Source organism: Caretta caretta, chromosome 21, assembly GCF_965140235.1.
Source record: "Caretta caretta isolate rCarCar2 chromosome 21, rCarCar1.hap1, whole genome shotgun sequence".
Taxonomy (NCBI): Eukaryota; Metazoa; Chordata; order Testudines; family Cheloniidae; genus Caretta; species Caretta caretta.
The window spans coordinates 12,125,807-12,141,341 of record NC_134226.1 but is presented as its reverse complement, the minus strand read 5'-3'; the positions used below and the strand labels follow the sequence as shown (position 1 = coordinate 12,141,341).

At 40.1% G+C, this 15,535-nt stretch overlaps 1 protein-coding gene across 2 annotated transcripts in view; it reads right to left on the bottom strand.

Annotated features, from left to right (window-relative positions):
* Positions 1 to 249: 249 nt before the first annotated feature.
* Positions 250 to 15,535, bottom strand: part of MAPK14 (mitogen-activated protein kinase 14) — a 46,540-nt gene continuing 31,254 nt past the window's right edge. The window contains exons 9-12 of one of the 2 annotated variants that reach the window (XM_048826498.2): positions 4,897 to 4,976; positions 4,215 to 4,293; positions 3,194 to 3,367; positions 250 to 2,680 (exon numbers count right to left, since the gene is read on the bottom strand). In XM_048826498.2, the coding sequence (XP_048682455.1) occupies positions 2,613 to 2,680; positions 3,194 to 3,367; positions 4,215 to 4,293; positions 4,897 to 4,976 (401 nt within the window). In that variant the 3' untranslated portion in view covers positions 250 to 2,612. Of the gene's footprint in view, positions 2,681 to 3,193; positions 3,368 to 4,214; positions 4,294 to 4,896; positions 4,977 to 10,203; positions 10,284 to 15,535 lie in introns of both variants that reach the window. The other variant, XM_048826497.2, reaches the window with a different exon arrangement.

The following is a 15,535-nucleotide window of genomic DNA, read 5'->3' as shown; positions in this document are numbered from 1 at the left end:
CTAGAAAGCACACTTTTCATTGGCAGACAACATTCACGGTCAAATTCTAAACGGTCTCTGTATTGGTTGGAGAAGACAAGTCAAAGGATTGTGGATACTGATTTCAGAGTAAGTGGAGGAAAGGTATGCATCCTGAGCCTTTATATCAATTAGGATCCAGTATGAAACCAAACATGCAGTCTCTTGGAGGAGCCAAACTCTCTTAAATGAAACATTTAACATTACAAGTTTGTAAGCAACAGCAGCCAGTAAATCTGAAAAATAAGTTTTATTTTAAACCAGTGGTATTGTGTGACCTCCTATATGACATAACTGATTACAGCAAAGTTCATGGATACAAACAAAATAGCAGAATTTCTTTTTTGAAGTGTGTACTTCTGTTCAGAATTCAGGCAGAAGAACAGCACCGCTCTGAAAACAGGGAGTGCGTGCCACGTGAGCTCCCATTAGAGTCTGGACTTCGAAAGATTCCCACTCATACATGCAATGTCTATATTTTAAAAAAATCTTTAGCGATATTTCTGCATGAAATCACACTGTAGCGTCTACACATAACATGGCTGATAAAAATAGTCTTGCTGTAGGTTTACAGATTTCCATTTAAATACCTGGACTGCAGATCCAGGAGAGAAGGAGGTTTTCTATTGTCAATTTCATTTGGTCAGGGGGAGAGTTCTGTACCCAAGGCATGAAAGAATTGCTCTCTCCACCCTATCCCAAGCTTCTCTAAGAGGGTTTGACCTGAAGAGAGATCACTGGAAAGTGTTCTAGGAAAAACTGATGGCTTTATCATCCACCTCCCACCCCTTTGTGCTGCCTCTTTATGCATAGGAATAAATACATTAAAACAGCCGCTCTCAACTCCTATATCAAAGATCCATCAGGATACAAAATACTGCAAAAGCCCGGCTTCTCCCACACAGGAGATGCCTGCAATACATGAACTTATGAAAATGCCTTTTCCCGTATATCCCAAAAAAACAAAAAAAGGGCCTCTGAGCCACCCAGGACAGCTGCAGTATACAAAATACTGAAAGACACTTTCCTCCCCCCAGTCCCTAAACATGGCCATTTCATTCACACAGGATCCCTGTAAAATATAAAATAGTCTAACCAACTTTGTCTTTAAACATACTCCCTTTTCTTGTTTCCTCAGGCAGAGACCAACCCACTAAAATAGCCAAAAAGCTCTTTCCCAGGAGGGTAAAAATAAAATCACCTTATTAAAGTGTTAATTACACACCCACACAATACAGACAGTGAAAGGGAGGTTCTGACTTCACGCATGCTTATTCTTTGTTTTGGACTCCAGCATTTCTAAGAAACTTCTTTTGGGGGGCAAAATAACATCTAAGTTTGGACAATTAAATTGTCTCACGTTTAGCTGCTCCTTTGAAGGACTTTATTTATCCTTTACCCTATAAATCCAAATCTTTTGAACCCAGAAAAAAGAAAGAGGTGCATGTTTATCTGTCCCATATATTTTATCAAAGCTCCCAGAATGGCAGATATGTTCACAATGAGTTGTGCTACAAGAGGGAGGATGCTGTGATTTTCCTACAGCAGAGGAACTCAGTACAGTATTTCACTGGCAGACTTACTGCTCCAGTGCCCTCCGTCAAGATAATGCAACAAAAGTAGGTCTACATGCACATACAGCTACATTAAAAAAAAACAAAAAAAAAAAACACCACCCCATCTTGTTAGGAATAAAGTACACAAGCACACAGACACAGCATGAATCATCTCCAGCTTTGGCCTGTGTCTATTGGGAGCTAATGCTGGGAAGCCTCAGAATGAGAGAAATAGAAGGAGGAGAAATATGGTGATTCCCAATCGAAGGGCACACAGTCTGTTGCCTTGGACAGTAAACTTCCTGGTTATAGTGTTCATGCCTGGCTACCTGCAGCCCACAGAAAGCAGTGGGCTCAGAATTCCATTCAAGAATGTTAACTCCAAACTCACTTTCACTCTTTTCCCATTCATTTAAGGCACAAAACATATTTACATTTTCAAACAAATCCTTCTCATGTTTCAAGAATTAAACAGAGATATTCATACTTTCTGCTGGTACACAATACTGGAAAGAGGCTTTGGATGTAGATCAGCCATCTAACATGAAATAGAAAAGACATCACCCTAAATCTGTTGCTGCAGAAAGCAAGGGGCTCTGTTCAAGTATACAGCTACCTTCCATTATCTGTAAAGTCACTTCCTCAGAGGAGAACCATTTTAATGGCAACAAATGTGACTGAGAATTAACTGAGCTTCCCCGCATTATGTCTGCCTTGCCCCAGCAGCAGTGCAGATTGGTTGCTGTCTATTACTCTGGAAGGGCTAAAAAAATTAAAAAAAAAAAAAAGTCACAAATAGGTCTTCAGAGGCTTGTCCTTAGCTGTACACAGAATACACGGTAGCATGCAGCATGTTTACATACAGTCAGCCTTCCTCCCTCCCCCCCATTCAGTACACACACAAACACACACACACAAAACCCCTCCACCAAGGAGAATATCTTTGTGTCAAGAGGCACTTGAATGATATTTGGAGAGTCCCTATGAAAAGGCCTTCCCCTCACAGTGAAGTGGGACAAACAGAAGAGAAGCAGTTTCTCAGGACTCCATCTCCTCTGGGTCAAGCGGTGGTGGCACAAAGCTGACTACTTCATCATAAGTCAGACCTGGAGGGGAAAGAGAGACAGACTTAATACAGCAAGATTGCAGTTTTATAACACAGCTTCTGTTGGATTCCAATCCTTAGAGCCACATTTCAAAAAGAAAACATGCTCTAGCTATTCTGAGCAAAAAAGCCAATGGGTTGATATGCCAAATCAGTCTACATCGGAATGCCACTTCCAGAATGCCGGCATGATATACTTTTGCAGTCTCCAAAGGGTTGAACGGCACTGTCTGCATGAACTGATATTTGTATTACCACTAGCAGATGACTGTATTCATTCTATACACAGCATGTCACCAGAACAGTACAAGGTATTCCCAATGAATGAAGAGGCAACAAAACTGATGAGACCCTCTGTCAGCACACACAATGTTTCTATCAGCTCCCTCTCATGCTCTCCACCTCCAAAGGTTTGCTCCAACCAACCACAAAAGCTATAGTTCGATGTTAGCTCATGACATCTGCCATAAGATATGCAGCTTGCCTCAGTGATTCCACCTTTCACAGGACTCACTTTTCCATTCCTCAATCTCAAGTTCTCTGCTTTCAAAGGACTGGTCATAGGGGTCTGCCACTGGTTCATCATCTGGGTCATGGTACTGAGAGAAGTAGCCATGGGCCAGTGCCTCAGCTGCAGTAATTCGCTTGTCTGTGTCCAGCACCAGCATCTTCTCCAGCAAGTCCACAGCTATCAGAACCCCGAGACAGAGAAAAGAATGGCGTTTTACACACAGGGAGCCATCAAAACACTTTATTCTAAGGCTCACATTTATATAAGTACCACCTAAGGAAGTTTGTAGTTTTTTATGAAACCCCGCCCCCATCCTTTCAAGGTATATGAGGCATCTCCATATTGAACTACTCCGTAGTCAAAAACAAACATGAGTGAACAAATCTCAGTATTCCAAGATATGCCAGAATTAATGTTCATACTTCCTCATTTCAAGATTTTACAGCCAGCCAGAGTGATAGGTTTTAAAATGGCAATTAGCTAAAAAAATATACAGTAGTGGATTCTACTTTTAATATAGACACCACAAGCTAAGTGTACAGGACAAAGCCAAGAACAAGTGTTTCTCCCTCTCCTGAGCAAATACTCCGGATTATAATTAAGATCTGTATTAAAACAATGCAGAAGCATCTCCCAGGAAGTCAGTGCCAAGCAGCTAGTTGAAACATTAACTGGTAAATATCTCCTACTTTAGAGGCCCAAATAAAAGCGTCAAGGACTTTAAATTTTATATTTAACTAGTGACTTATACCAGGGTTGCAATATCATGCTGCAGGTTGCAATGTTTATTCTATACACCTTGCTGTGGAAAAAAGTTCCTAATGGTCTATTAGAATGGTGTTCCTGAAAGTAGATGGAACAGCTGATTCACTCACTTCCACCTCTCCACCACCCAGAGCCCATCTAAACAAATCCATCCTCACACTAACCCAAAGGGAAAATCCCAAGTCTCCAAACCAATGAGCAAGACCTAACAATATCTGCCACTAAATCCCCTTCCCAGGAGAAGTGCTGCAAGCCTTACCCAGTGGATTGGCACCAATAAACACATTTTCAAAGTTCATCTTTGGCATGTAGGACAAAGACTGGATGTAGTTTCTTGCCTGTGGAAATAAATGTTTGTTAAAGAACATCTCCCAGCCACCAAGATATGGAGCGCGCCTCAATTTGTCAGAAGTATTTTGTTGTGTATATACTGCCTGCCTACTTTGATTTTCCTGCTCGTACCTCTGAGACTCTTATTAGGCACATCAATTTTACCCTCTCTCACTTACCAACCATCCATGGTGGGGGGAAGGGGTTAGAGATATTGACAATCAAGACTTGCTCCATGGTTTGTGCAAAAGTGGAAACACAAAGTACAGCCCAGAGACCTATTGCAAAAGCTTACTGCCTCCTCTAAAAGGCATAAGAAGCATATCATACACTGCTATGATATATAGACATCTTCATAGTATCCAGTGGTAAATCATTCAACTGTTAAATGACGCTCTAAAAACAACAACTCATTCAGGTTCTCCTACGTCCCAGAGGCCAACAGTTTAGTCTGCACTATTCTAGTTTGAGATTTGCTTTAGGGTTGTTTTAAAGTCTTGCAGTAGCAGGCAGTTATCTTAGTGCCCATCCCATGCCTCATGCGAGCATTTAGTGAACCCAAGAAGCGGTGACCTGAATTGCAAACCCCTGTACATCCTGTCAGGTCTCACCTCATGGCTGGGCATCCTGTTAATCAGATATGCAGGGGGTGTTCCCGTCAGCCGCATGATCTGCTGAAGCTGGTTAATATCTTAGGTGCCTAGTCAAGGGCTTTGTTAAGAACAGTGCAAAAAATCATTTTAAACATAGAAACGCAGCTGCATACAAACTATTTCTTCTGCCCCCCCCCACCCAAGGCACAGATCAAAACAGGCAAGAACCACTCAATCAGTCAGACATACTTGTGAGGTTTAGTGATGCGGACTAGTGAGCAGCTAAAGCAAGTGATTCCTAATTCTCAATTGCTAATAGCCTGTCAGCACAAACAGGCACGAGTTTAACAGCCAAACTCAAACTTAATTTACAGATTTGCCTCCTTCAAACTTCTCAACAGTTTACCCAGGCTGTTGCATTCACATGTGGCCTCTGAACAAACTGATCCTCTGAACTGGCTTTAAATGCATAGCTTTATTGACTTACTGCACAGGAAGCTGTCAAGACCCTTGTGGCCTAGATGCTGGTGATATTAGCTCAGCAACTGGCACCTTCCCTCTGAACAGCTACGCAGGTAGTGTGATATGCGGATGAGGTGATGGTAGACAACATATGCAGGGTTAGCAAGACATTAGCATTGCACAAAATAAAATATTAGCTGATGTCACTGAACAAAAGTGGAGAGAGTTTAACAGCAACTAAAATCAGGCAGAAAACCCTGCCGGGGACAAGTGCAAAGAACAATGCAAATCAGAGCTTGTTATAAGAACATCACCCCTGCCCCACACATAAATCCCCATCCACTTAGCTAGTGGTTATCTTCATACAGTACAAAACAGAGCAGTGTCAATACTTTCCTGTATTTTATGGAAAAGATTCTTAGTGCAGACTTAGATAAAAAGGAACTCTGCTTTTCCTTCATAGAAGTAAACCCATGTTGCTCAACTCAGTGCCTATATTCTGAAAAGTCCCTCCTGATATAAACTAATCTAGTCCCCTTGACCTTCCCCAGCCTCTCTCACACCCATTGTTCTCACGCCACTGGCGCAGAGAGTGGAATCGCCAGCTTCAAATCATGCCGCAAACATTCTCTCTTGACTTCATTTTCTTCCTTCCCAAAATATGGTTTGCAGTGTTGGTCCCAGGATATTAAAGAGACAAGGTGGGTGAGGTCATATCTTTTATTGGAGTTGGTCCAAGAAAAAGAAAGATATTACCTCACCCACCTGGTCTTCCCAATATCTGTCGCTTTCTCCTAATGCTCTCTCTAAATCTAAAATTCAGGGTTTGTTCACATGAACATTTAGTTTGCAGCAACCTGGTGTGTGTGAATCTATCATGCTTAAAACCTTCCACTGATAACTGTCCATGCAGACCCTGCTGATGTCCATTAACAATTGGTTAATGACCTCTGAGCTAGTTCTCATTGAAACAGGACTAGATCAAAGTGCACTAACAAACTTAATGTGCATCAGCAGTATCCACACAGATAGTCCATGGCAGATGAAAATTTGATCTTTCTGCAGACTGTTTGTTTAGACAAGCCCTGAGTTATTCACCTAACTGTTTAACCTAATCCTTCCTTCCTTCACCTCATTCAGCCTCTACTCAGCCTACAGGTGGTAGTTTCAATGACAGCCAAAATATTCGCCTCCCCTTCGCACCTTTAGTTTCTCCCAATCTGACACCAAACAAAATCAACCACATTCTTGGCCAGATCAGTGATTTCTCCTGAAGGATCAACTGCTTAGTCATCAACGCATAATTTAAATTTAATCTCCAATTCACCAAAACTGCCCTCTTTTCCACACTACTATAGCGGTCACCTCAAGTACCCTATACCTTCTGCCCTTTGGGTCAAATCCTATCCCTCGGTGATTCTTCTCCCAAACTTCCCCAGTACAGAACACTACAACATGCTTGCGTATGTCTCAGCTACTTTGACAATCTAGGCACACAGTAGTCCACCCTCCCGTAAGTCCCAATATAACAGTGAACTTCAACCCTGCAGGACTTCGGGTCATCAACAGGGGAAATATTGATTCGCCAAACAAAAAAACTCATATAGTTTAGTAAAGGGCTTGGAAAGGCCACTTAGTCCTATAAGACCCCTCACTAATCTGTAACATTTTAATCATTCTGCAATTTCTAAAACTCCTCACTCAACTCTTCAAACGCTCTCATTGCATGCCTTCATTTACCTGCCTTCTCCACCCTTCCTGCCACCCACTGCAAAGACTTGGATACTTTACTCCATGTAAGCAGCATCCATTCATAATCACATCACAATCATCTCTATCCTCCTAACTTTATTTCTCTTCAAGTAGACCTACCAGAGGGGAGTATGGGGATAGTTAGTTAACCCCAAGGGCTCTCTTACATGAAGTTCAGCCAGATCCTACAATCTATTACGTCTCTTATTCAACATTTACATCAGGCTGATGGAGAAGCTAGTGAGATATCAATGGGTTGCAACCCACGCACTATATCCTTGAAATTCAGCTCCACATCGTTCATCAGTTCCAGAAAGTTCAATCACACTGCTTTTTCGGTGTCTGGCTGAAAATCACGGCTAACAGGGTGAAGTCCACTCCAAATTAGTCGGAGGTGATAATGGTAGTCTGAAGAAAACTATCAAAGGAAATGGAGAAGGTACCCTTCAGCTGAATGAGAAGGTCCACCCATCTTTTGTAACTCAGATTTGAGACCTAGGATCCTTATCAGATCCTAGGCTGCTTCTCTATATTCAAATATGCAAGTGTATCCAAATGGGCTTCAGCCCTATGTCTGAGAAGAGATCTTCGAGCTAACAGTCTGTAAATGAGATATCAGGAGCTGGTGACAGTGGAGGGCCCTCAAGTCTGGAATTCAATTATTTGCTGTGGCCCTGGCTAAACCATGAAGAAAGTTTGCGTTTTAAAATGTGTTACCTTATCGAACATGTTTTTAAACACAAAGAAATTAAGGTTGACCATGATAAACTAACACATCTTTAAAAATGTTAAACCTTGTCTAAACCAGTGTTAATACACCCATATTACCTACTGTGTTTTAAAACAACCTATTTCTCTAGTCTAGACAAGGCCAGTGTTTTTACTTACTGATCTTCCAGATCCTGCAAGGCATATTTACTCAGGCTTTTTCTGAAGGAGATATATTGCCATTTTCATGCTGTTTTCCCCACAAATTCATTTAAATTGTAGTTTTTAAATTCCACCCAGCTCCTGCTAAAATTGCCAATATTCCCCCACCAAAACTGCTCCACTCTAAGCTAGCCACCTCCACTCTAGAGACCATATCTCTACATCTCCTCATGACTCCCATAAGCAGAACTATCCCTGTCATGCTAAAAACCACAGCTATCACATCACAAAGAAACCCACCAAATCCAATTGCTATTAGCTATCTCAGCACAATACTGGAGAAAAATCTCATCTCTTCAATAGCTTCACCATGTAAGGCATCCACGAAAGCCAGTTAGTTACATACCCTTCCCTCAATCTTTGACTATAACGTAATGTTTGATACTACTGACCATACCATGCTCCTAGAATACTACCTCTGGTGTATCTGCACCCCAGGTTTTGCTTTACTGAAGGGAGACAATACTATACCACTATAGAAGGATCCCATAAGGCTTTGTTCTCAACCCTCTTTTCCTCTCTCTCTACCACCCGTTACTAGAGTTCAGCATTTCATAGACATTCCAGGACCATTTTTATGTTGAGGTCTGTGAAAACTTGAGCGAAGTGTCCCTTTTCAGTTTACAGTCTGCCTACCTGCTCGACCATATCACTCAGCTCTAGCTTAACTTGCTTCAATCACCATAAAAGATGGCTATCCTCTTACTTGATAAGGGGAATACCATTAATTACATCTATCTAGCTCATCTCAATTCTGAACATGAGTTCACTTCTCAGATTTGTAATACTGCAATCACTCAGATACATTTTCTTTGCAACTCTGCAAGTCAAAGTACTGTAACTTCTTCAACAAAACAACAGCTACAGTGACACTCCTATGAACTGCTCACTGATTTCATGCTTTATTGTAAGTCCTTTTATGTCCTCCCCCAAATTTGCTCACACTCAAAGTTCTGTTGATTCACAGTGCTTCAGCCCACCATATCTTCAGGACACTTCTTGGCCACCAAGTTCTAGCTCTCCCTATACCTGACCTGCTCATCTGACTTCTCACATGTCTGATAAGAGGACAAGCCTTTGCTGCTCCCAGATATATGATATATGAAATAGTCTACTTGTCCCCCACCAAACTGATCCTCTGATTCTTTAACAAGTACCTCAATACCACTTTTCTGCAGCTTGCCACTAGAAACCTGTAAGCCAGTTCATTACATCAGCACTTACTATGTATTAGCAACCCATTAGCTTCTGCTACTCCCCCCTTCCCCATATACTCTTTTTTTATTTTAATATTTTTATTGTCGTATCTCCTTGGTGTAACTTCTGTGGATTTTAATTTTGTGAACAGGTAAAATTAAGTCTGATTTATTTTATACTTTGCCTCCCCAAAGAGGTTCCTAATCCAGGAACAAACATTTTTACATGGCAAAGGCAGCAGGAAAGACTGAAGACACTGGTCACCATTTAAATAGAAGTCTATCTAAATAAAGCTTCAGTGGTCATAGATAACATACATGCTGGCAAAAGTACAGTGCAAATTAACACATACATTAGCACAGCATGACTGTTTGAAGTGGCTAGGCTGGCTGTGCACTTCTTCCATGGTGATCATCTCTCTCATAATTTAGCACCTGCAATGCAGTTTGGATTTTATGCACTGAAAACCAAAGAGTCTCAGTGGTGGCAGCAGCAGCAGCTCATTCTGCTGTCATATGAAAGACTTCTTTGGGAAGAACACACAAACTCCCATAGAGAAACTGCACACGTTTAGATGTCATGCTCATTTCTGGATGGGATCATTTGCCCATAGAGAGTCCCTTGGACAGTCAATCTGGAGAACCAGTGATTGGTGTAAGTCCCAAGATCCCAACCATGAGAGGTGCTTCTCCAGTAGCGTCTGCCCGTGTGATCCTTTGTGAAGTATAGACCCACAAAAAGAAATCAGGAAAATGTAAACTGAGATGGGAAAGCGGAGTTCACATCATAGGTAGGGCAGGAGGAAGAGAGATCAGGCAAAATATGGACTCATGGACACCCCAAGAGAGAAAAATGAAAAAGGAAGAGACCAAAAATCCAGGAAAAAGATCACAAAGTACAGACAGACTACGAGAGGGCAGAACAGAGGTAGAAAACACACTGACTCCCAAAAGGGCAGGTATTACAATCAAAGTATAAACTCACAGACTCTGAGGAGATTTTCTTCAAAAGCTCAGGCCCTGGGGTTCCAACGAGTCTCAAAATGAGCTTCAACTGATCAATATCTAATGGTGAACCATAAAGGAAAATGCTGGGACAAATCAAAATGAAAAAAAAAAAAGTTCAGAGTATCAGCCTAATGAAGCTGGAGAGTTAAGGTCTAACAAGACCTTGTCTGAATAGTCATTTTAAGCAAACTTTATACATTCCTTCTGTATAAAGTTAAACATCCCCACACAATGCACTTGTGTCTAAATCATTTATATTAAACAACTGGACCACAAATGTGCACACATGCATTGAGCAGAGTTGGTCACTTACACTTGACTGCCATGAACAATGCACAGCAGACACTGAAGACAAAACTTTTGTCTCACTGGCAAGGCTTAGTTCACATGCTCACTCCACCCTTTCACATCCACCCAGAGCTTTAGTAGCTAGCAGTATTAAGCACGTTAGTAATAGATGCAGTAAAGCAGAAGGCTGGCAAGTGTAGGTGCTAGTATGCAACAATACATGGCCATTTGCACTATACTGCTGAGACAGTCTGACCACTTGTGACAAACTCCGGATGTCACAGAATGACTGGAACTTGCTTGCTGTCTAGAGTTGTTCTGGCAACCTAAAAACTGACCTGCTGCACCTGTCTCCCACTTCCCATGCTGCACGCTAAACTGCAGAACACTGAAGTGGCCAACAGAGCCAGCAGAGGGTGCTTACTTCCTACTGGCTTCTTTTAGAAAATATGAAGCGGACTACATCATCTTGTTTCAACACTGCTGCCAAAATAAAACAAAAACTAACAGGCAGAAGCTTTGCACATATAGGGCCTGAAAGTCCCCAAAGCTGCATATCTGTATGATGAAAAGCTTTGTGCTTCCAATGGGACTGCTGATCTAGAATAGACACAATGCCCAGTCCAAAACAGAGCTACCATGAGGTCATTTAGACAACTGAGCTGCTCTCTTTGAAAAGGTAGAAAATAAATCTTTAAGAAATCTGAAAAAATGTACATGGAGAAATCTGTTAAAATACTGTTACAGGTCTGATAATCACAAGAATAAAGAGCCAGACTGGAAGTCAACTTTTTTAAAAATTGGGAGCAATCTTATTCCATCTCTAAATTGCTCTAATATGCTGCAGTCCAAATCCCATTAGTGATTTCACACTACACCATTCAAGTTTGTTTCTGGAATATCATACCCTTAAAATTACATTAACATAGTTATGTGGTTTTCTTTAAATACAAGATAATCTTTTTAGGCAGCATGGCTCACGGCAAGAGAAACAATGCCACTCTGATCTCATAAATGCAGTTGCAATTGTATCTCACTACATGGCATCTCTCTACTCAAATGCCACAATGCATACATTACTACTGAGTATTCTTACTACATCATTTTGCACAAATTAGAGTACAATTCTTACTACAAAAGTCTTCAAGTGGTGGAAACATTTAAATGAAATTTTGCCCATGCTCAGGGGTTGTTTTTCAAATACTTATTTTTAAAAAGGAGCCTTGTACTCCCAAAATGCATCTGCTGATATTAAGGACTCCTTGCATGTCCAATTCTACTTGTTAAAGCCATACTTTGACTAAAGCTTGGTCTACAATAAATGCATCTAAAATGGATAAAAAAATATATCTATGCTATAATATACTTGGACAAACAGATGAGTTGATGTTTCATTTACTATCAAAAAGTTCACGTTGATTAAACTGTTTATCAAGTTTGAATCAAAACAGGAATTCAAACATTACAGCTAATGGTCACATACATGTACCTAGACAGATTTACTGTAATCACTGAATTGCAAACTCTTAGGCATCAAAACTTATAATGGAAGCAGACATTTCTGTCATATAAATAGCAGAAGACTGCTATAGTTAATACAATCAGCTATATTTAAATGGCCCTGATGAAAGCCAATTTAAGACAGCCATTACACCCTTCACTCATGCTCTTTTGCAAGCTAAGGACTGCCTGCGTGCCTTCACTTTGAGTTTGATATTCTTTGGTTTATTTGTATTTTTTTAATTTAAATGCCTTTTTAAGTGTGTTTCAGAATCATGCTTACACCTATCAGAATTATGGATTAAGGCCGCTATTTAAAACACGTTACCCAAAAGGAGACATTATGGTACTGAAGTTGAAATAGAGAGCCAGAATGAAGTTTGTATGTTTATGCACATTAAGAAATATGGGAACAGTTGCTGTAAATGTAGATTCATTGAGTTTAAGACCTAACAGGATCATAGGACCCTTCTGTATAATAGCCAGTCACTAAGGACAAAACAGAGGCCATGACCACTTGTGATCATTAAAGACTCCATGATTTTTATTAAGAGAAACAGTGATGCCCTGGATGTCTTGAGTAAATTCAAAATGTCAAAAGTATTCTGAAAGATCTGAAGTTTTAGCTGAACAAGATCCTTACTTTTTGTCCTAAACTACTACAGCATTGCTGTGCTCTTGTGATTGCAAGAAAAGATAACCATGTATAATGTACAAATGCAGGACATGACCATTTAGGGAAATCTACATCAGTGTGTTTACACCTGTGTGGATACACCTGCACAGTTATCCCTAATCTAGACAAGCCCAAGTATTTTGGCATCTAAATCTTGATAGAAAAGTGAAATATTAATATTAAATTTGCCCAGTGTTATTTTAAGATACTAAAAGGACTTGATTTATAAGTGTGAAAGAACTGAACTAAAGTGAGAGTCAGAAGCATTTTTTTATTTTGGTAGTTACACTTTATTGAGTTTTTAAATAGCTGGCACTTACAAAATTGATTTGATCTTTTTTATTAAACACAAATCCAATATATAATTTTATAATAAAGAAAAATATTTAATTGTGTCTAAATTTTAAGATGCTCTTATTTTTAAATCTTACCTGATAAAGAAAAGATGATCAAAAAAAGAACTGCTAGGGTCTGAACTCCTTAACTGAGTTACCCATTCACAACAAACCCAGAGTGTTGGCTTTGATATGGCGTGTGAACACAGGTGTGCAAATGACGCTATTGCACATAGTGTGCCATCTGCTGTGTCAACCCTATTCTCAGGAGACAGCAAGGTATTAGAAGTTACCAGAAATTTCCGAAGTGTATTACACTTCAAGTACCTTGGTAGCTCCCAAAACTAATGTGCTGAGTGGACATTGCAGCATGCAAACATGTGAACTACTGCATCTAGTTTAGGCCTACCATCTGTATCCCACTGAATTACAAGCATAGCCTTAACTAATGGGGCAAGTGGTGCCAGAGTGAAGTGAACTCTGAACAGTTACACACCAAACTAACAAAGTTAGTAAACACACAAAGCAAAAGGAAAACAAAAACAAGAAAAACAAAACAAAAAAACACTCACAAGAAAAGTAGTGTATGGAAAGGGAAAGCAGAGCATGCAAACCTCAAAAGGGATCGCCACAGGCTCTCCGAGGACTCAAGTCCCAATGATCCTGAAATGCAGAAAACAATCAATCTTCCATCATCAACAGCAGACACTGCAAGATTACAAGAGCTTATCCACGCAAAGCATGTCCAAAGAATACTTGAGAGACTAGACAAGCAGAGCAAAATGTACCAAGAGACCATGTAATTTCCAAATGGTTCGTTTTCAACATGAACTTCTGTAGAACAGCACATGATTGGATGGCAAAAATATATATTTTCATCACAGAATTTAAAGGGATACAGTCAATTTAACAGTCAGAGAAATATAATTTTGTCTATATTGTTGTAACAAACGTCCAAGATTGCCAACAGTGAAAGAAATGTTTGTTTCCTTTTGCACATGACAGTACTTTGTACAGGGAAAACAGCAAATCAGCTTCCTCTCTTATTTGAGTGGACTAGTCACATTGAAAAAAAGAGGTGATAAAAATGTTTTTAATCAATGGGAAAATATGCTTGTAAAAGCACATATATTAGTATTAAACAGAAGGGAAGATTACAAATATCTGAAATCACTTAATTCATTTTCTGAAAATGACAGAATTTCAAGAGGACAGTGAATGATTAATCTAATTGTGTGTGGTAGTGAGAAATTAAGGTTTTCAGTCAAATACACTCCTTGATCTTATTCCCATCACCCCAAAATTTTCTGCATCTGTCGATTTCCCTACAACTCTTCCCTCATCAAAAAAGATTTTAACAACTATAGAACCTCACAGTTGATCTATGAATTTCACCGCAGAGGTAACCAAGACGAAGATAACACTTGAGAGACTTAATGTTCCCACTGTACGTATAATTATAGAAACTATGGCTAATCACTTGAATAATAACCCCCAATGCTGAACATGTTGGGAGCTCAGGGCACTGATCTTAACAAATGCAGATCTGGGTGAGTCACTACCTTTAGTTCCTTGTTGCTGTCTATGCAGGACCAAGTCGAGGTTTGGGAGGGTGTTAGCCCCCTTTTATATCTTTGGCATGGGGCGTAAAGGCTTAGGTAAGGTACACACATAACCCCCAACAGATACTGTTTTCCAGAATGTGCTAATCTCACGTGCATAGGATATTCATGTCACTTAAGGTGGGGATCCATGCAGGCAATGCTCAACGAACTACTATAGGCTTTCTATATCTGTGGAGGTGGTGTGGGAAGGGCCTCAATACCTTTATATAAAAATCAAGCCTTGATTAGGAGAAAAACTTCATGATGTGACAAATTATCAACATGTGTGAAAGAATGCATGTGTTCAAGATAGAGAATTGCAAGTATCTGCAGGAAATATATATAAACTAGTAAAGTACCTTACCATGACACGGGAAAGGACAGGATTTCTTAAAATCAAACTTTCTTTTGCACAGTAGTTATATGCCTATAAGGCACATTCTAAAAAGTCAGAGGAAAGACTCTCAGACTTGGAAGGAAAGATTTATCTATTTTGCTCGGTACAGTAAAGTACACACTGAGAATTATTTCCTGGCATTTAACAAAACATCTAACTCTTATGCAGCACTTTTCACCAGTCGATTTCAAAGCACTTTATAAAGGAAGTAACATCCCCAGTTTAAAGAGGGGGAAAATGAGACACAGAGAACTGAAGTTACTTGCCAAAGATTACCCAGAAGGCCAGTGGCAGCCCCAGGTCCTGAGAGTTCCAGTTCAGTGTTCTATCCACTAGGCCACACTGCTTCTCTTATATTGCAAATCCTATTTGAGACATTTTAATTACACGTCTTTGTAGCTTTTTTGGTTACATCTGGCAGAAGAGACCTCATCTGAAGCACCTGAAGTTTAAGCAACCTTTGTTAGAGACTCTGAATCAGTATTCTCCTATTTACATTCTGAATTCAG